Raw genomic sequence first — 21,139 nt, forward strand, 5'->3', positions numbered from 1 at the left:
ACGGGTCATGACGAGGCATTCCCCATAGCGGCCCCTAGAGGATGCAGTTCGAAGTTCCCATGAAGGGGAATCAAAAGTTACCGACGTGAGAAATGTGCTATTCAGTCAGCTCAGTGATTATTTAATTAGTATTCGGCTGATCATGTCTCAACATGTCAGTCCTCGAGACCCGCTTCATGTGAAACAAAACAACTTTTTAAGGAAAGATATGATCTGAGTTTCATCGCATGTATGGCTTATACAGGTGCATCTCAATAAATTAGAATGTCGTGGGAAAGTTCATTTATTTCAGTAATTCAACTCAAATTGTGAAACTCGTGTATTAAATAAATTCAATGCACCACATCCCTATACCTAAACATCCCCCCAAAAGTATTTTTTATTTAGGTAAATACTGTAAGTGAAAAATTCTAATTGAAACAGGAAATTTAAAATTTTCTGAATTTTATTTACCCCAGATTTCCTACTGCTTGGCTTAAGTTATGTTTATATTGAGTCATTCACAGGTGCCTTAAGTTACCAAGCTTTCTATGATTTATTTGGCTTTATGTCTTCCCCTAGTCCCTCTCTCTAAGTCTTACAGGAATGAAAAGGCCAAGGAAACGGCTTTTCTGGAGAACAGCCACTATCTCTTTCTACATAAACATTTTCCTAGCAGGCACCTTGCCTCCCAAGAAATAGTGCTTTGATTTCATAATAGCCATGAAAATAAACGTCAGTATCCAATTTGATTTATCAGGCAAGGTTAGGTAGAAAGCTTCTAGATTGAAATGGTCCATGTGGTCATTGCCCTGCAAACTATAATAAAGAAATAAAACTGTAGAATGTTGCTAGTAAATTACACATGTAATAGCCTTTGAAACAAACAATCGTATAAAAAAAATCACATTTCTTTAAAAAATAAAGCTGGAAAATGTCAAACTTTGAACAAATTCTCTCCCAGTTAAAATAATGTTGAAATAACAATTGTTACTCTCTCTAAAATGTACGATAGGTCTGTTTTTCTCTCAAACACAGTTTTGCTCTGAGTGGGAGTGAACAGTTAGAATTTTGGCCCTTGACTCCTTAGGTTTCTTTTACTGCTTCTTGCTTCCTTCTATCAGCATCAGTAGTTGAGGAGGAAGCAATAAGAGACTGATTCTCCCACCCACATACGCTCCTTGTGACTGGAATCTTTCTCAGCTACACACAGAGACACAGACCTGCCTTCCATTGTGTCCATTTCAACAACTCTACACTCGCTACTAATTAAGACTGCATTTAAGGTACACGCAAGTGGGTATGCAGAGAAAAAATGACTAATGCTATGGTCAGCATTGTTAAAATATGATGTAACATAAATATATTTTTTAAAATGGTATGGAAAAGTGATCCACACATATAAAAGATAAAGTTAGCTTGTTAGCCCTGTAATTATATCATAAAATCAGTTAATCAACTCATCAAACGTGTCAACACATTTCAAAGCTTCAACAAGCCTATCGGTTCCTCTCTTTTCCCTTTAAGCTTGATAGTCAGGTCATGATCATGGAAGGTGTGAGGGTTTGACTGATAAAGAACTTTCTTCTTGGCTTGTGTCTGCTGCGTGTTCACTGTGAACAGGAAGGCAATGGGTTGGCCGTTAGCACAGGCTGCACAAAGCACACTTGTTTCTGTCTAATTGAATGTAATGGGGTTGTGGACAGGCCCATTCAGCCACACTGGCACAGGACAAGTGCTGTCAGACACATTGCATGAAGGACTTCTATTTAGACCATCTTTTTTGACTGTCACACATCAAAGGATCAAGAGTTTGGCCCACATTTCAACAAATCTAACTCTGTTTGGTTTAAATGATTAGCTGACTAGAATGTGAAGGTCAAACAAATAGCAATAAATGTAATTTATTTCTATCAGTAATAAGTATTATATATAATTATATATAATTATTATGATTATTTTAATAGAAATATTATAGAGAAATATTATAGGAGAGTTACATTCATTATTACTTGTTTGACCCTTGTAGTCTAACTGTCACAATCCCGTTCAGAAGAACACGAAGAAAAACGTTCAAACAGGTTTCCACAAACAAAGGTTTCTCTAATAAAACAAACTCAGGTAATCCAAATACGAGAAGGCAACGGCATGTCCACAAACAATACCAGACAACAACTGAATGAAAAGGAGGAACTTAAATATACAGGGTGATAGAACTCAAATGAAGAACAGGTGATGACTCGTTAATTAGAAACCATAATAACAAACAAGGAGTGGGAAACTTGAACAAAGGAAAACAGGCCATAGTTAAAAACAAATGAAAACTAAACCAAAACAGGCAGTTTGTGACACTAACCATATATTCTAATAATATATTTATAACAACTGAATGAAAAGGAGGAGCTTAAATATACAGGGTGATAGAACTCAAATGAAGAACAGGTGATGACTCGTTAATTAGAAACCATAGTAACAAACAAGGAGTGGGAAACTTGAACAAAGGAAAACAGGCCATAGTTAAAAACAAATGAAAACTAAACCAAAACAGGCAGTTTGTGACACTAACCATATATTCTAATAATATATTTATATTATATTCTAACCATATTCTTCTTATTATTATTGATGTTATTATTAGTCTTAACAGTCTTATGTACCTATGAAGTTGATGTTGTTATGTGTTGTCACATAACGTATTTTATTGTTGTCACGTGACGTATTTTGCTATAGTGGGAGCATGAGATGCATGTGGCATTTCATCTCAAACAAAGAGAGAGAAAGAAGATAATCTTGAGACACTGTTGTGTTCTTCTGTCTGTTATTCATTATAGACTGCAGTAAATCTGTGAAGATCCCCCTGCCACCGACTCATTGCATCATAGTGTGGGAACCGAGTGGCCCATTTCTGCCCTTTTGCGTACTTCCCCCTCTCTCCCACTCAACTGGACATCTCCAAAGGAAAACACCCCACTCTGCTAACCTCTTGATGAAAATCTCCAGAGAACAGGTTAAAGAGACTATTTTACAATCTAGTAATGTCTTCATTTTACATCTAAGTGGCTTTTCATCAGCCATTTGCACTCCAGATTTCTTTCAGAAGTTATTCTAATATGTTGATTTGGTGCTCAAAAACATTTCTTCTTATTTTTCAGTATTGAAAACCGTTCTGCTTAATATTTTTATGAAATACTGTGATGCATTTTTACTGGTTTGTTTGATCAACTAAATGTATCCTTGCTAGATAAAAGTATTAAAATCTTCAAAAAAAAATTAACTTATAAAACTTAAGTTAAACTTAAATCCATGCAGAAATGTGATGGTGGCACTAGAATAATAATAAGAATAATAATAATAACAAAAAAGACATTTTCAGTTAAATGATTGTCATACGTACTGCAATAATAAATACCTTACATTAAATGTCTGCAAAAAAAAAACTAAAAAAACTCAAATTGAAGGACTACAATTGGAAAGAAAAACAGAGCAGAGTTTCACTTTGCCCATCGATGGGGTTGTTTCTCTGTGGGCCAGAACAAAACGGCAGGGAAGGAGGGCCAGCTGTGGTTAGGCTACAGTCAGGGAAAGACTTACAGCTTTACTGTTCTTCTGATGTGGTCAGCTAAAGCGATTCTGTGCTCTGGATAGCCACTCGGTTCTGGAGCTTTCTTGTAATATAATTCTATCAGTTTGTAAAACACTGCTGCACATTCATTCATGTGAATATTAGAGTAACCACTGTGGCTGAATATATATATATAAAATAGACCACATTATTTTATGATGGAGTGATTCATACAATACGTTCTACATATTTTTATTTCATTTTCCAGCTTCTATCTGGAAAATACTAGCAATTTTTTTTTAACAAGCTTTCTTTTTTTCAACAAGAATGACTCAAGAATAAAACTACTCAACCAAGCTTCACAAACGGACAACCACAATGGAAAACGAGATTTCGTGGCAGATATCAAAGCCACTATAAATCAGATGATTTAATTCCACACTACAGGTGCCAAAACCTTTCCTGGTGTTTGGTTGCTTTTCCCCAAATTATGGCTGAGCACACAAATGGAATCTGAAACTGAGCATTATACACAAAACCTGCAATAACACCAGAGTCAAATGTGATCCCTCACAGAATAAACGCTGGAAGCTCTCATAAGAATGCATGAAAATATATCATTCTTTAACAGAAATGTCACTTTTATGACATGAATGATGTAAATATCACATATATGCATCTGTGTAAGCACTAATAAATGTAGGTTTTGATTTCATCTGAAATAGTAAGATAAATATATGATCTGCACAGATAAGTGAGGAGATTAAACCACTGAAAAACTATTTCTGCTTTTCCTACAGGAGAATTGGTTGTCACAATTTTTACTGCATTTTTCAAGGTAGGATTCATTCATTCACAATTTCTAAGTATACACACACCTTGAATGTTTGACTACAAAAAAAAAATTAAAATAAAATATCGTCATTGTTGCCTAGGAGAGATACAATTCATTGAATACACACTGACTTTAGTAGCCGGGAATGTTGTCATATTATAGGGGGTAAGTTGTCACAATGGAACATGCCATTATTAAAAAGACAATTATAGGCTTCTTAGCTAGATTTAAACAAATAATGAAACAGTAAAAGTGTGATTTTGATTGAAAACCTATATTTTTCATGAGATGCTGCCCTTGTGACAACTCACGGGTGTGACAACTAACCCCAGTCTCCTTTATACACTATATGCCGTTTCAGCCACACAATTCATTTAAAGACACATTTTGTTGATTCATATTTCATCTTTAACTTGTGCTCTTTACTTGTATGAATCAATCTACTGTGCACACATTTTGAAATGAAGCAAAAATGTCGTCACTGTGCACGAGGTCCCAATATTTGGACCCAATCTACAAATCGTGTGGTGCTCATTTCCGCCAACCCTCGATTTTTGTGATCTTTGGAGCCCCATTGCTGATGTTCTGTGGCTAAAACCCCACCGAGCCCCTCCAGTGGCTTCTGGGATATGATCAGCATCCCACCATCTCTGAACTCCAAGTCTGCCATTTAAGCTGCCATTGTGGTAAGTGGTGAACTCTCATCTAGAGAAATACTCTTGTAGAGAAAAACTTGTATTTACCCGAATATTTGTTTTTGCAGGCTGGCACAAACATTGCCAGTGTTCATTAGAAGGTAGGTTCATCAAACAGCTGTGACCTCAGATTAAAAAGTATAGTAACCACTTGGTCACAGCCATATACAGTAGGAATTGTTTATTTTTGTTATGGATACACTGTGTAAAATACTGATGTCATATGGCTTATGTTAACATTAAACCAATTTTACATTATTACATTAAGTTAAACCAAACATTTACACCATTCCTATACCATAAAGACAATCATTACCATAAAGTCATTTATAATGTTACCAAAGATTTCTATTTCAAATAAATGCTGTTCTCTTGAAATTTCTATTCATAAAAAAAAATCCTGTACAACAAAGTAATGCTGTTGTAATAATAATAATAATAATAAAAAACAGTTAAGCAGCACAACTGTTTTCAATATTGATAACAATACAAAAAAATCTCTTAAACACCAAATCAGCACATCAGAATGATTTCCAAAGTACTGTGTGACACTGAAATCTAATGGCTGCTAAAAATTCGGCATTGCCAATACAGGAATATTTCACAATATACGTTCTTTTTTTGTGTTAATAACAGCCTTGATGAGCATGAGAGACTTCTTTCAAAAACACAAAAATAATCTTACTGAGAAACTTTTGAACAGTGGTGTGGTGTTGTTTTTAATTCAATAGCACATTCTAGAGAGGCAATATAATGTGTGCCCAGCATGATTAGATCTTGCTTCCTTGCTGTTGATTTCAAGCAATTTTTATACTTTGTTTTTATCGTACAGGGTTTTCCACAAGCATTTCCTTCAATTCTTTGGGCACACCGGATGCAGGTAAATGAAACACAAGCAAGAAAAATGTGTGAAAACTCAGAACAGACCTCCTTCTTTCAGTAGTGGTCAGGCACTGGCAAACGGCAGTAGATCAAAGGTAGTGAAGGAAAACAGAGGAGGATGTTTCTTTCATCGTCTATGTTCCTCATTCCCCAAAGAAAAACGACTGGTATTGCCTGCAAATCATTCCTACAAAGGTCTCCAAAGAAGTCAAAAGCCTCTTTAAAGCGTCTTACAGTATATGTGACTTGCATATTAATTTAGGTAAATGCTACTCATTCTGGTGGACTTCTTTACTTTCTCAAGATAGGGTGGGATGTTATGCAATTGAGAATATACATGCATGGTAGGGGTGCGTGGTGGATGTTATGCAATTGTGTACATATGGGTTGGGTGCATATGTGTGTATGTTAGTGGGGAGGTGTGAGGAGAGGTGAATTATTGACATATGGCGTGGTTACTAAAAAGATTGCTTTTATGGACTTAATATACTTTTGAAATACTATATTTTATATTATATATGTAATATTGAAATATAATATGAAAAATACATAATATTTAATGTATTATTATTATTATATATTTAATGTGTATCATAAAATGTTATATTGTAGAATGCAAGAATAGATGTGTGTGTGTGTGTGTGTGTGTGTGTGTGTGTGTGTGTGTGTGTGTGTGTGTGACCCTGGACCACAAAACCAGTCATAAGAAGCACGGGTATATTTGTTGCAATAGCCAAAAATACATTGTATAGATCAAAATTATCAATTTGTTTTATGCCAAAACTCATTAGGATATTAAGTAAAGATCATGTTCTATGAAGATATATTGTAAATTTCCTACCGTAAATATATCAAAACTTATTTTTTGTTTAATAATATGCATTGCAAAGAACTTAATTTGGACAGCTTTAAAGGTGATTTTCTCAATATTTAGATTTTTTTTTTTGCGCCCTCAGATTACAGATTTTCAAATAGTTGTATAAATATTTTCCTTTCCTAACAAACCACACATCAACGGAAAGCTTATTTATTCTGCTTTCAGATGCAAAAAATTGACCCTTATGACTGGTTTTGTGGTCTAGGGTCACATATTAGATCTGTGCTGAAAGATCAAAGACAATTTTTAATATAACTCCGACTGGATTCGTCTGAAAGAAGAAAGTCTTATACACCTAGGATTTTATTTAAGTAATTTATGGGCTAATTTTCATTTTTGGGTGAACTAACCCTTTAAGATGCAATAACCTCTATGTCCATCTGAGGTTTTTCTTTTACATGAGGATGTTTATCAGGCTCCTATGACAATAACATTGGACATTTTAGAAAATAAGGCATTCAATAACTGACTAATAATCTTTTCATTGCCATTAAGGAGAAATTACTGAACCTAATTATAGGAGCCTGATAAAAATGCTAATTTAAAAGAAAAAAAATCTCTGACGAATTTAGAGAATTTTGCATCTGAAGTCTTAATATATATATATATATATAAATATATATATATATATATATATATATAGCCAACTTACCAAAAATATTGGTTATATAATTTCTCTAAATGTGTGGGCTAATTTAAATAGCAGACAACAACTAAGGAAAAAACTCTCAGCCTTTGGCATCAAGTGTGTTGTATACCTGCCAACAATTCTGCTGAAGTACTAGGAAATAAAATTCCATATACTCATAGTGAAACCACTTGCAAGCCCCATTTACACATAGTCAAACTATGGAATGAAAAACAATCGCATGCAAATAACACTATGCACAATGATGGGTTTGTGCAATAATCAAACTGTCAAGACAAGGGAGGGCCCACATTTTCTTTTGGCTAGACAGCCACCAAAACTGCACTTGACAAGTGTACTTGATTTATGCTGTCAGTTAGCACACAGAAAGCTTTTTTTAAACACAAACAAGTTTTATAGGTGTAGAGATGCTTTAATGGTTAGCGCTGCAGAGTAAGGTACACTGCATTGAACTAACAAAGCACATTTAACACACAGGGTTAGCCGCTACGCTAACTAAGCAAGAATCTGTCATTTGGAACCCATTAGCTGATTTAACATCCTGCTGTGCTGAGGAATGTCGTATTTACCACCAAAATTGGCAATGCAAATGCTTTAAAAACAAGTTAAGTTCAACATAAAGCTGAATGTTTGTTTTTCAGATGAACTATCTGCCACTGAAGGCTCGCAAGATGGTTCTATTTAAACATTTAGCATTTTCTCACTATTTCTTATATGCTGCTCATTTCATGAGACCACTCAAATAAATATGAATAGGAGAAATCATAATGTTTAATATGGCTGAATGAAAGAGCCAATTGATTAGTTTGAGGCAGTTTGTTTACTCTGAATATGCATATGCATTTTTTTTTTTTTTTTGAGATTTGCGTAAAATGTATAACATATATTATTGTAAAGTTAATATAGAAACAGTTTTGGCTCTTTGTATCTGTAACATAAAAAACAGTATTCCAATATCTATACAATTTAAACCTGGAAATGAACAGAATTTTTAATTTTGAGAATTATTTTTTCTCACTTTTAATTCAAAATGCCATATACATATGTAAGGGATAATCAACGGCTAGCCGTGCATTAAAGGATTTTAAATGCACGACGTGGAGGCAAAGAACCATCCCTCCGTGAAGTGCATTTAAAATCCTTTAATGCACGGCTAGCCGTTGCTTATCCCGCTTATTCCATGGTCATTTGCCAAGTTATAGACAAGTTAAAACTAGTATTGCTCTTTGCAGCACAATATTTGACCGAATGGGTAAAAATGACGTTAGCGCTAGCAGGGGCGGATTTAGTGAATTGGGGGCCCCAGGCAAAATATAGGAATGGGGCCCTATACATTTTCACACATTTTCCTAGATCAACCTTGAGGTTCCTTTTTTGTTGTGATGCTTGCTGCTGCACAATGGTGCCCCATAGTTGTGTTGTGGGGTAGGGGTGGGTGGCAAATGATCAGTGAGCGCAGAACGAATGTGTCACACGTTTTAAACTCAACAAAATGGTCAAATACATATATCAAGAGCATGCTCACAGATGAGAACAAAACAGCGTTGGATGAAGTGGATTAGAGCCCTGCACGGGTCTCAAATAGGCCTAAAGTAAATTTAGAAAAACGTTTGGAGCATTTTTTGTTTGTTAATGTAGGCTAAGTTTTTTTAAGTAATGGCCAGCTGCAGACAGTGAATTGATCATAGCCTATATGTTTGGTCAATTTAGCCTTCTCAAATCATCACGACTTGCCTAAAATAAAATCTATAGATATAAAACAGGTCAAGCATATCACAATGTTAGTTTAAGTGTTTAACCTATATAAATGCGCGCTGTTAGACGCATATCTAGTCGTTTGTGCGGAGACTGGAAGCTGAAGCGCGCTAGACAGCACATGGAGGCGCCAGCGCGATCACTTGCATTTTTTTCTAACTGTGGAAGCAACTTAATACGCAGTCATTTTTGCTCATAAAGGTAAGAATAATGCATCATTCCAAACTGTAAAGGGACTAGTTTTATTTGTGTGCACTCCCACTATCAACAAAACGTTGTGCTTTTATAAAATAAACAAACGCTGCTGTCTGGGGCTTGAACAGGAACGCTTCACAATGATGAACCTAAACTCAGCGAATTACCTCACAGACATGATACAAAAATATATAGAAAGCTTTAAATTACTACTTTAAAACGAAATAATTCAAATCGAAAATAGAAACTCTTTCATTATGTTATCCCTGCATTTCTCTCTAAAGGCACGTCCGATGAGGAGATGGCGAGTCATTTTTTTCATCACCATAATTGATGGATATCTAAAATATAAAAATAAGGAAAAGCCCAAAACAGGCCCGATTATAATTTGCCTTTTATTTTATAATTCCGTACAATTAAAAAATAAAACACAAATTATAATGGCATATGTGTAAAACTTTGTCCTATAATTGTATAGCTGCTTTTTCTGATTTTTATGTTGCTCTGTTCTGAATACCTGAAAATGTCAATAATTTGCTGCAACGCAATTTTGTATGATATGTGAATTCTTTATATTTTTACCCATGCAGCAAATGCTTTAAAAACAGCTTTAAAACTACTTTATTGCATTCCAGACGCTTTTATAGTAGCCTACTTTTCACTATACATTTTACGGGTAGCTTGAATGTAAACATTGTCATGAATTCGTTGTAGCCTATTCCCATTTGTAAAATAGCCAACAAATTAATTGTTGTTCAGATCGGCTAACCCGATCTCATGAAAGTGCGTAGTATAGCACGATTTTCTGCTTCTATTTGGCGTAATATTTCTATGCAGAAATTGACTTTGGCATGCAAAATACTGATAAATTCATAATTAACGGCATGGGTTCAGTCGACAGAAATATGGGACACACAGGCCTATAATAACTGCTGAAATGTTTGCGGGGCAAATCTAAGGGCAGTCTGAGCGCTCATGGTACTCACAGTGCCGTACACCTGCAGGCGTCCCTGACTCGGACGGTTGTCGTGGTAATAAACACCGTAAACAGCAACCGTTCGCGTGTCAGCGCTTAATGCGCATATCCTATATGAAAAGCATTTTAGGGGGCCCTTGGCTTTTGGGTGCCCAAGGCGGTCGCCTACCTTTGCCTAATGGGTAAGTCCGCCCCTGAGCGCTAGCATTCTACCCGCTTCAAATCATACACGGAGATTAAATAGTGCGGTAAGACCACATTTATTTGAATGAATTATAGCATGTATTTCAATTAATTATCGATCGATCGTTTGAGAGAGAGAGAGAGAGAGAGAGATGACAGTTGTGTGTAGGCTACCTGCGTGCTGCGTCTGCACATCTCTCTGTACAAACAATTACTTCAAAAACTTTTACCACCTGGTTGCTGGGGAATATAATGTAGCGATCTAGTATCTAGGCTATTTATTAATGAAAATCACGGGGAAGCGTTGACAACAAGTTTGTGTGTGTGTGTGCGTGCAGCGCAATCAGCGATCTTTGACCTCTCTCTGTGTGTGTGTGTGTGTGTGTGTGTGCGATGCGTGTTGGTAGTGTGCATCAGTTAAAGCAGCGCATTAATATAGAACGGTGATTAAACTGACTTGGAACTACCTGTGCATTAAACGGGTTTACTGCATACCTGCCAGCCAATCAGAATCCAGTATTCAGACAGACCATGGAATAAATACATATAACTGCCCAGGAATGCAATACATCTTGCTTCTTCTTATGCAGCTATGCAGGTTATCCAAAATCTAATTTAAATGTGGAAATAAATAGATATTGGAAAATTATTTTGTACTTTTACCCACTTTTCATTCAAAATCCTATTAATTTGTACAAACTGTACTATATTAGAAAATCCTACATTTTAAGCAAAGCATTTTGACTAGTGGTCTGAGTTTTGGACCCCACTGTATAATACTTGTTTGCCTCTCATCTGATCTCACATATGCCAGCATGTGATTCAGGACTGCTACCGTTTCCATTTATATTTTTTATTTCATCTCTCTCCAACCAATCCATTTGTCATTTTTTTAAGTACCTGCTCCCTTCACTTTGATCATCTTCACCATCTCACTCAAATATCTTCACCTATTCCTGCCATAATCCAGTTGTTCACACAGTGGCTTCTGGGATTTGTCCTGTCTCCATTTCCCAGACTCTAAACAAGTGACACACACACACACACACAAATTACACACGTATTCAGTAGTCATGGAAACCCTGTCCTAGAAGCACAGGAATTATTAACTAAGAGTGGGTGTTTGAGGAAAGAGAAAGTCTGAGTTTAGTTACTGTTATAATACAGTGCTCTTTTTCTGAACAAAAATAGATGAATGCATAAATACAGTACAGTGTTTTATTACATAACACACTATATGTTAAACCGCAGAATACTGATAGTACTTTCAGTTCTTCCATTAGACCAAAACAAAAAATTACATCAATGCAGTTCTTTTGGCATACAAAACATAGGCAATGCAAGATTATATCCAGTACTAACACTGTGACTAGTCAGTTACACCACATATAGAACTTGATTAATTGGTAAAAGTTAGTCATCTGAACAACTTTAAATTAAAAGTGCACTTTAGGTGCTACATTTTTAAATAACAAGAGAAGACATCACAAATGCAAAGATCACAGCACAACCACTGGTCTCCATGCGTTTGTATGCAGTGGAATAAGCTATATGACATCCTTAATTTCCTGTTCATGTTTTTCAAGCTCATTTAATTCGGTGATCTAATAGAACCAGTAATAATTGGTACTTCAAAACAGGATCCTATTTAAAGCTAACCCACAGTTTACCTGATTAGATTGACAATACAGCATTTTTACTGATTGATTACATAAGCATTCTGACAGACAAAGAGTAAACCACAAGCAGTTTTCAAATAAACATTTATATATTTGTTGTATAATTAATTGTCAAAGGCAACTCGAGTGTGTTGCTGATTCTGGACTTCGGGTCAAATTGTAACAGATGGGAACATGCTTGGTATTTAGAATGGATTTATTCTTTGACCTTTAGATGTTAACTCAGAGGAACACACTGTGAGGTGATTTAAGACTTTGGTAGTAAAATGAAGCATGATTTAAACATTCCTACAGTTTAAGAGCAAATGCTGCACTTTATTTTGTCCATATTATAATCAGTAGAAAGGTCAAACAAAATGGTCAGACACAGCATAAAAAAAATTATTCAATCTGATTTTGTAACAAAATAAGTTGCTGTGTTTAAGCTTTTAGATTGTTTTAGCTAAATAAACTCTGGTCCACTTTAAAATATTAAAGAAATGTAAAATGTGAGCATTTGTGCACTCTTACACACTGTGAGGTGATTTAAGACTTTGGTAGTAAAATTAAGCATGATTTAAACATTCCCTACAGTTTAAGAGCAAATGCTGCACTTTATTTTGTCCATATTATAATCAGTAGAAAGGTCAAACAAAATGGTCAGACACAGCATAAAAAAAATTATTCAATCTGATTTTGTAACAAAATAAGTTGCTGTGTTTAAGCTTTTAGATTGTTTTAGCTAAATAAACTCTGGTCCACTTTAAAATATTAAAGAAATGTAAAATGTGAGCATTTGTGCACTCTTTTGAAAGAAATTAAGTAGATGTTACAAATGATTTCAATTTCAAATAAATGCTGCATTTTTTTTCTAATATTCATTTTGATGACTTTTATTTAAAGAATCCTGAAAAAAAAAACTTATTACAGTTCCCACAAAAATGTTAAGCATTAATATTAAACTTCAGCATTGCCATCACATAAATACTTTTTAAAATATATTGAAATAGAAAACAGTTACTATAAATTGTAATATTTCACAATATCACTGCTTTTAATGTATTTTGATCAAATAAATGCAGCCTTTGTGAGCATAAGAACCCCAAACCTTTAAATGGTAGTATGCAAAAAAACCTTTATGAATCTTTCTGAGAACTGTTTTAAAATAACCTAAGCACATAGGATTGAAACCGCATCATTTAAATGAAATGTATATACTGACATATTCAATAAAGTCCTGAATTACTGACTTAATAAATAGTTGTGTTGAATCAATAGATGCCATTACATAAAAGGTTATGATCTCATATGAAATGCACATTTGAAACATGCGTCCATAAACATCTACACAACCTGACAAAGAGTATATAATGTCATCAATTCAGGATTTTTAAACTCTGACCTCCCACAGGTCTAAGCTTCTTTCCATTCCTTATTCTTTTCCGTTGCTGACCTCTTAACCGCTGTCATTTCAGGAGATCTGAGAAGCTGGCCTCAAATTAATCAAAGATCCAAGTGTACAAACAAAAGCTCAGTGGTGAATAGAGAAGCAGAGCAGTCTCCCATCAACACCTTTGGCTTGATCATGCATATATTATCACAAAAAAGTCACATCATCCTGCGACTGCACCCAACGCCAGTGTGCGTCATACTCCAGTTGAACTTTGCCATTCATTTTGCAGCTCTCCAACTCAACTTTGCCATTCTTGTAGGGTTTCATTTTAGGGCTCAGATTCTTCCCCAGCTTCTCAGCGAGACAAGCCCTGGGCGAATCTGGTCTGACCATTTGCTTCACTGCTTTGTCCAGGATTCCATTTGTCTTGCTGGGCTGGTACGGTCTCGATGTATCAGACGGCGCTTTATTCCAAACCTGAGCTTCTTCTTTAGGGGCATCGGACTTGACTTGTGGAGATCGGGTTCCAGATCCAGTGGAACTTCCCACTCCTCCTCCAGTACCTCTGGAGCCATCTGTCCCCATGGGGGTGGCACAGAGTATTGAATCAGTCCCACTAGAGGGGCAGTAGTCATCCAGGTCATCAGCTAATGTGTCCAGATAGCTGCCAATGGAAATGTTGTCCAGTTTGTCATGGGGGTCCTGCAGACTGCTCCAGCTGCCCCTCCAGGAGGTGTCGGGACCCTCGCCTAAGCTGTACTGGCTGCTGGTCAGGCTGCTGCAGCGGCTGGTGAGCGCACCACGCTCTTCCAGGAGCCATTTCACTGCCTCGATGCCCTCGTGAAGTGCTAGCAACTGGTTCAAGATCTTGACGTCTGCTGCTCGTAGATAAGCCTGGGCAGAGGAAATACACATGGACATCAAGACATTTTTCAACAATCATAACTAGTTAAACAAAAGTACACACTACACTTTTTAAAATAAAGGTTCTTCATTGGAATCTATAGTGGCTTTTGCACCTGAGGAACCTTTTTATAGTTCCTAGAACTATTTGCAGAAGTATCCGCTTTTTGGCATGTCCGCACCACAAGAACTAGGAATGTATTTAGTTCTAGGAACTTTGTTTGTTTGTTTGTTGTTCTATAGGAACTATCAGTGATGTAAGTCTATACTGATTGGCCAAACGCATACGAAACAACATACGAAAAAGCCATGTAAAAATATTTACTCTAGCGATAACGACATTAAGCTACCTGTTGTCTGCAGCATTGTGTTCTTTTCTCAGCCTTAATGATATGTAACACTGCAAGTTGTCATAGATTAAGTCAGATTTTCATGCTCTTTCAATCGCGTAAATTGTGCATTTACATTCCGCCTCCGTTATCATGAAACCCACGACACACAACAGCTCAGATCACAGCATCCTCCATTCACCCGTTGTTGACGTTTGTAAATGCCGCAAATAAAGACATCACTTCTGGCCGCTTCACAGTTCCTGCTGCTGGTGCAAATGCAACCAGGAAAACAGCCTGAGGGGGCAATTGTTTCTCTAGGAACCACCATGCTGGCTAGTTCCTAGAACTACACAGTGTGAAAGGCCCTTATGGTTCTATGAAGAACCTTTAACATGGTTCTTTGAAGAACTGTTCACTGAAACGATCTTTGTGGAACCCAAAATGGTTCTTCTATTGCATCGCAATGAAAACCCTCTTTTGGAACTTTAATTCTTAAAAATGTATAAAGGAATAGTACACCCAAAAAATTGACATTTTTGTCATTTCATGCATATTTGCATATCTTGAAATGTGCTCAATTTCAATATTAAAATAATGTGAATAAGATTTGATTTGCTAGAGCAAATGAGTTCTTTGGTTTGTTCCTTACACAAAGCTATTGAATGTCTCTAAAAGACTTGGAATATAGCGCATTGTTGTATGGTCCACTTTATGGTGCTTTTTTTGTCATTTAGGAAGTGTGACAACTTTAATAAATGCTCTAAATGCATTCTGATTAGTGCTGATTGTTGTATTAAGTCTGAGGCTCACAAGCATGACTGGAGTCCTATGCTGACTGCAGAGCCGGAGGTCCATTACTGTAAATGCTGTTGAGATTTATAGATCTTCCTGACAATATCCATTTCTGTCAAGCACTCTTCTCTTCCTGTTTCCCACAGCAAATGGGCCAAGCAATTTTCATCTGACACATCTAAACTTGATGTCTAAATAAAAGTAAAACCTTAGCAAAAGAATTAAAGGACTTCTAAGGGCAATGAATATTAATAACTATAATCTGCTTGAAATAAAAATGAAATCAAACAAAGTAAATGAAGTATCCATCCACCTAAATGTATATACAGTATATACAGTATATATATAGACAGACAGACAGACAGACAGATAGATAGATAGATAGATAGATAGATGTTGTAGATGTTGTTGCTTGAAATAAAAATGAAATCAAACAAAGTAAATGAAGTATCCATCCACCTAAATGTATATACAGTATATACAGTATATATATAGACAGACAGACAGACAGACAGATAGATAGATAGATAGATAGATAGATAGATGTTGTTATACATATGCTCATCATCATTCACCTCACTAGCTTCCTCTTGGACTTCCTGGGGCAAATCAACAGAGAGTAAAAATGGATGCTATTGATTCTTTAGTTGGTCTTTTGACTTAAAGCAATATATATTAGATCCTTCCTTCATCATTAGATCCTGCTTTTGGAATGTATTCTCATTTTATGAGGTATATCTGTCAAGCATTTCCTTTAGAAGTATGTTGTGAAGCTTCCTTTGGCAGCAGATAAACATTTTTGTCAGGAAGTTAGACATTTACCACATGTAATATGATATACAAAGCCCTGAACTCTTCTGACTGACTGAACGGCTCTCTAGCCCATAAAACAGTGCTCATCAAATAGTCAGTGCTTCCTATGAAAGCCACAGTGCTTTGGCTCCCACAATCCCTGACGGATACTGCCCTGTCTGCACCCCATCAGCTACGGTCACACAGCGATTCTTAAAGGAACAGTTCACCCAAAAAGGAAAATTCTGTCATCATTTACTTACCCTCAAGTCGTTTCCGAACCCAAATGACTTACTTCTGTGGAACACATTGGAAACTGACAGTCTCAGTCACCATTCATTTTCACGGCATCTTTTTTCCATACAGTGAAAGTAAATGATGACTGAGGCTGATTCTGACTTCTGTGTTCCACAAAACAAAAAAGAAACTCACACTGGTTTAGAACAACATGATGGTGGAAAATTATATTTAATTAACCTTCTGACACATATTGTGACCATTTTTGATTAAAAGGAAGATGTTTAAATGTGGATAATGTGCAAAATGCCAATAGATTCAGGACCAGCTTGAGACCAGGATGAGATAAATCAGTTTAAGTGCACTGAGCCTGCCATAAATGGACAGTATCCTATACATCCAGGCTTCTGTGTAATTTAAAGGCCATAGTGCACTGCTGACGTCAACCACACTAATTACAGTACAAAAAAACAAAAGAGAACATTTCGGCAAAAGAGAGCATGGGATACAAAAAGAACAAATGAGGCAGTGAGGGGGGAGGGGAAATAAAGCTGAATTTAGAAGGCAAAGACAAACAAGCATTTTTACAGCAAATAGGGAAAGATGTAAATACATAAGCTAAAAGATGAGAGAGATTGAGAGAACAGATTGTAACAACTCTGCTCTGGTGTGGGTTGGGTTCATGTCGGCACCCCAGTCTGAGTTGCTGAGACTAATGAACACACTCGTAAATATTCTCCCTGTCTCAGCACTGATGTGGTGAGCGCTGATCTGGCTGTGCCCAACTCCAGTCTGTCTGCATCTAGTATATATGCATTAGGACCCGGATGAATTAAACATACACTTCTGTTCAAAAGTTTGGAGTCGGGCTGGGATTCTTTTAATGTTTTCGTTTCATATGTTCACCTAGGCTGTATGTATTTATTTGACCAAAAATACAGTAAAATACTATGAAAGATTATTACAATTTAAAATAACTGTTTTCTTATTTTAAAATGCATTCCTGTGGTGGCAAAGCTGAATTTTCAGCAGCCATTACTCTAATCTTCAGTGTCACATGATTTTTCAGAAATCTTTCTAATATGCTGATGTGGTGCTGAAGAAACAAGAAATTTAAAAACAGATGTGTTAATATTTTTTTGTGGAAACCTTGAAAACTTTTCTGGATTCTTTGAATATAAAGTTCAAAACAACAGCAACAATTTTGTAACACTGCACATGTATTAATGGCACTTTTGATTAATTTAATGCATCCTTGCTGAATAAATTAATTTATTAAAAAACTGTGAACAGTTGTGTACAGTGTCGGGTACCTTTAGATATCAGTTCAAATTCTAAGTTTAACTTAAATACCTCTGCTGCCTTGAGGCTGTAGTATTTTGTTTGTCCAAATAAGTTCAAGTGACAACAATGTTAAAGGTACAGTTTACTTAAAAATCTAAATTTTGTCATTATGCCATCCCAAACCCATGTGACCTTTTTCATTTTTTTCATGAAACACAAAAGGAGAAATTCTAAAATACATACTGGTTGCTTATTGACAACTGACTGGAGCTTCCAAGCTTTGAAAAGGACACAAAAGCACTTCAAAATTATTACACATACACAAGTTGTCCAATATCTTTGAAACCCCAGCTTTGATAGCTCAGATCATTATTGTCATTGTTCACTGACAATATTCCATTCCAGGGATCTGGACAGGATCATTGAGTTGAACTCGAAAATTGGATCAGTCCAATTTGTGAACAAATAATTCAGACCGTTTGTATGAACTGAATCAGCCAATCCTTTTTAAAGCTTGAAACCTCCAGTCCCCATTCATAGTAATTGCACAGATTCTTCTAAATGTACCCCGGTTTTCCACAAATAAAGAAAGCCATATGGGCTTGGAGCGACATGAGTGTGAGTAAATAATGACTGAATTATCAGACATATATCTGGGTGAACTATTTCTTAAATAGGCCTCATAAAATGCTAAATAAATGAAAACAATATCATTGTAACCCCATGCAATACAGTGCAGTGTTGCTGCAATAATAGTATGTAGCTTCCGTTCTTCCACATGAGCCACACAGTGACCCACAGACTCTCCTTAGGGAGAACATTCCACAGTGTCTGAGGCTCACACTGGAGATTCTCAAAGCCAGAAGAATTCCATTTTCCCACTCCTTAAAACTATAGCTTATACGTCCTGTTTTCTAATCCCTGGAATTCTGGAGAGCTCATTTTCCATGCTGTGGTGTCCTGCTCTGTTAAGTATCACACCACACCACGTAGCTCTGTGTGCGTGTTAAAATGAAAAGGCCTATATTATAACTCAGTGGTGGATTTACAATAGGCACAGCTATATTATAACATTAGTTATAACAGTTGATTGTGATGAGGAGGGTTTTAAGCATACACTCAGGTATGTGAAGAATGTTGACGTTGCTATTTTTGGCCATTCCATTGTGAAATACTGTAATAAGTAAAGCTGCTGCATAAAAAAAAAAATAGACAAACTACCAGTTATCTCTAACAAATAAGTTAAAGTAGTAGTTCCCCCAAAAACTATGTTGAATATGTTCAAGTACACACAAATTGTGTGTATTCATATACTTGCCGTATCACACATCTATCATATGGATAGGCATAGTAATATGGACTATGATTGTGGTGCTCGTTTCACAGTCAGGGTTAGAAATTAAAAGTGCAGGGGACAAAACTGCACCAGATATTCATGTGTTATTAGTGTTTTTTTATTATAGTCTATTCTAGTTATGCACCTCTGTAGAGTCACACGGTCACAACTGGATAGAGAGGCAGTCAATGGAAGATTGATTCCGAGCTTCATTATTGCCATAAACTGAAGGTAGGTTCAACAACGGAATGTTCAAACATAAAAAGGCAAAAGGCTCATAAACTGAGAAATCACTGTCCTTATCTTAAATCCTTCTTGGAATGCCAACAGGAGAGAGAGACGCGGAGCCACTGAGATTCAGGCAGGTAAGTGGAGAGATCGGAGAAGGTGTGCAACCTTGAGACCAGTCGACAAGGGAATGAGGTGAGAAGCTTGATAAAGGGTATGGTAAGTGGAATCAGGTGTCCGTAATCAGTAATCTAGTGATTGTGATCTGGTGTAGGTGGCTGGTGTGGCAGGTGTGGCTGGTGAATCCTGGCGCCCTTAACCGACGGCAAGGACGACCGTGCAGCCTAGGAGCAGGACAATCTGGGTGAGATTGATGGAACAGAGCACACAGAGAATGGTGTTAATCCAGTTGTCTCCTGTCGTAATGAATTTTGAGCATACTCAGCCCAGGGGAGATACTGGCTCCAATTGTCCTGATGTTCATGGCAGTAGGCTCTGAGATATCGTCCGATCTCCTGGATCCTGTGTTCGGTCTGGCCGTTGGTTTGAAGGTGATAACCTGAAGATAGACTGACAGAGACACCCAGCAGACGGAAGAAGCCACGCCAGACCCTGGATATAAACTGTGGCCCTCTATCGGAAACAATATTCTCTGGGATACCAAAATTTCAAAAGACGTGATGGAAGAGAGTTTCAGCCGCTCCTAAGGCAGTAGGTAACCCTCGTAAGGGGATTAGCTTGCAGGCTTTGGAGAATCTGTCCACAACCACGAAGATGGTAGTGTATCCACTGGAAGGTGGAAGATCTGTAGTGAAATCCACCCCGATATGGGACCAGGGTCAGCGTGGGATGGATAGTGGAACCAACTTGCCTTCTGGTAGGCGGCGTGGAGTGGATGTGATGGCACAGACCGTACAACTCTTGACATAGAGGACGACATCCTGAGCCATGCTGGGCCACCAATAACAGCTCCGGAGGAGCGAGAGGGTTCATTGGCTGCCTGGGTGACCCGATCCCGGAGATGTGTGGATGGAGTCCAGAAGGGCGAGGCGCAGAGTGGTAGGTACATAACTTTTCCCTTCCGGACCTCCCGGCGGAGCGAGTTCCGTCAGAGTGGCGGCACGAATTTGATCTTCGAGTGCCCATTCTATAGGGCACATGAACAAGGTGGGTGAGAGAATGGGTTCCAGGCTTTCCGGAGACAGATCAGGATGGTGAAGGCGAGAAAGAGCATCTGCTTTGAGGTTCTTATGACCTGGACGGTAGGATATGGTGAATTTGAAGCGAGTCAAGAACAAGGCCCATCTTGCTTGTCGTGGATTGAGGCGCTTAGCCTCACAAAGGTATTGGAGGTTCTTATGGTCAGTTATCACCTAGAAAGGGTGCTGAGCTCCTTCCAACCAGTGCCGCCACTCCTCCAGTGCGAGCTTGATGGCAAGTAACTCGCGGTTCCCAATGTCATAAATCTGCTCCGCCGGGGACATCTTCTTGGAGATCCACTGTCCTTATCTTAAATTCTTCTTGGAATGCCAACGAGAGAGAGAGAGAGAGAGAGAGAGAGAGAGAGAGAGAGAGAGAGAGAGAGACAGAGCGCGA

The 21,139-nt window shown here is 37.2% G+C and overlaps 2 protein-coding genes across 2 annotated transcripts in view; one reads left to right on the forward strand and one right to left on the reverse strand.

Annotated features, from left to right (window-relative positions):
* LOC107659042 (protein WWC3-like) overlaps positions 1-6,593 on the forward strand; it is a 64,845-nt gene extending 58,252 nt beyond the window's left edge. The window contains exon 24 of the transcript XR_001630869.1: positions 6,579-6,593. The gene's annotated coding sequence lies outside the window, so the exon portion shown is untranslated. The remainder of the gene's footprint in view (positions 1-6,578) is intronic.
* Positions 6,594-13,357: 6,764 nt separating this feature from the next.
* LOC107659044 (leucine rich adaptor protein 1-like) overlaps positions 13,358-21,139 on the reverse strand; it is a 14,208-nt gene continuing 6,426 nt past the window's right edge. Inside the window, exon 3 of the mRNA XM_016447843.1 lies at positions 13,358-14,533. Coding sequence (XP_016303329.1) covers positions 13,844-14,533 — 690 coding nt within the window. The 3' untranslated portion in view covers positions 13,358-13,843. The remainder of the gene's footprint in view (positions 14,534-21,139) is intronic.

Source organism: Sinocyclocheilus anshuiensis, unplaced genomic scaffold (genome assembly GCF_001515605.1).
Source record: "Sinocyclocheilus anshuiensis isolate Anshui unplaced genomic scaffold, SAMN03320099.WGS_v1.1 scaffold311, whole genome shotgun sequence".
NCBI classification, from domain to species: Eukaryota; Metazoa; Chordata; class Actinopteri; order Cypriniformes; family Cyprinidae; genus Sinocyclocheilus; species Sinocyclocheilus anshuiensis.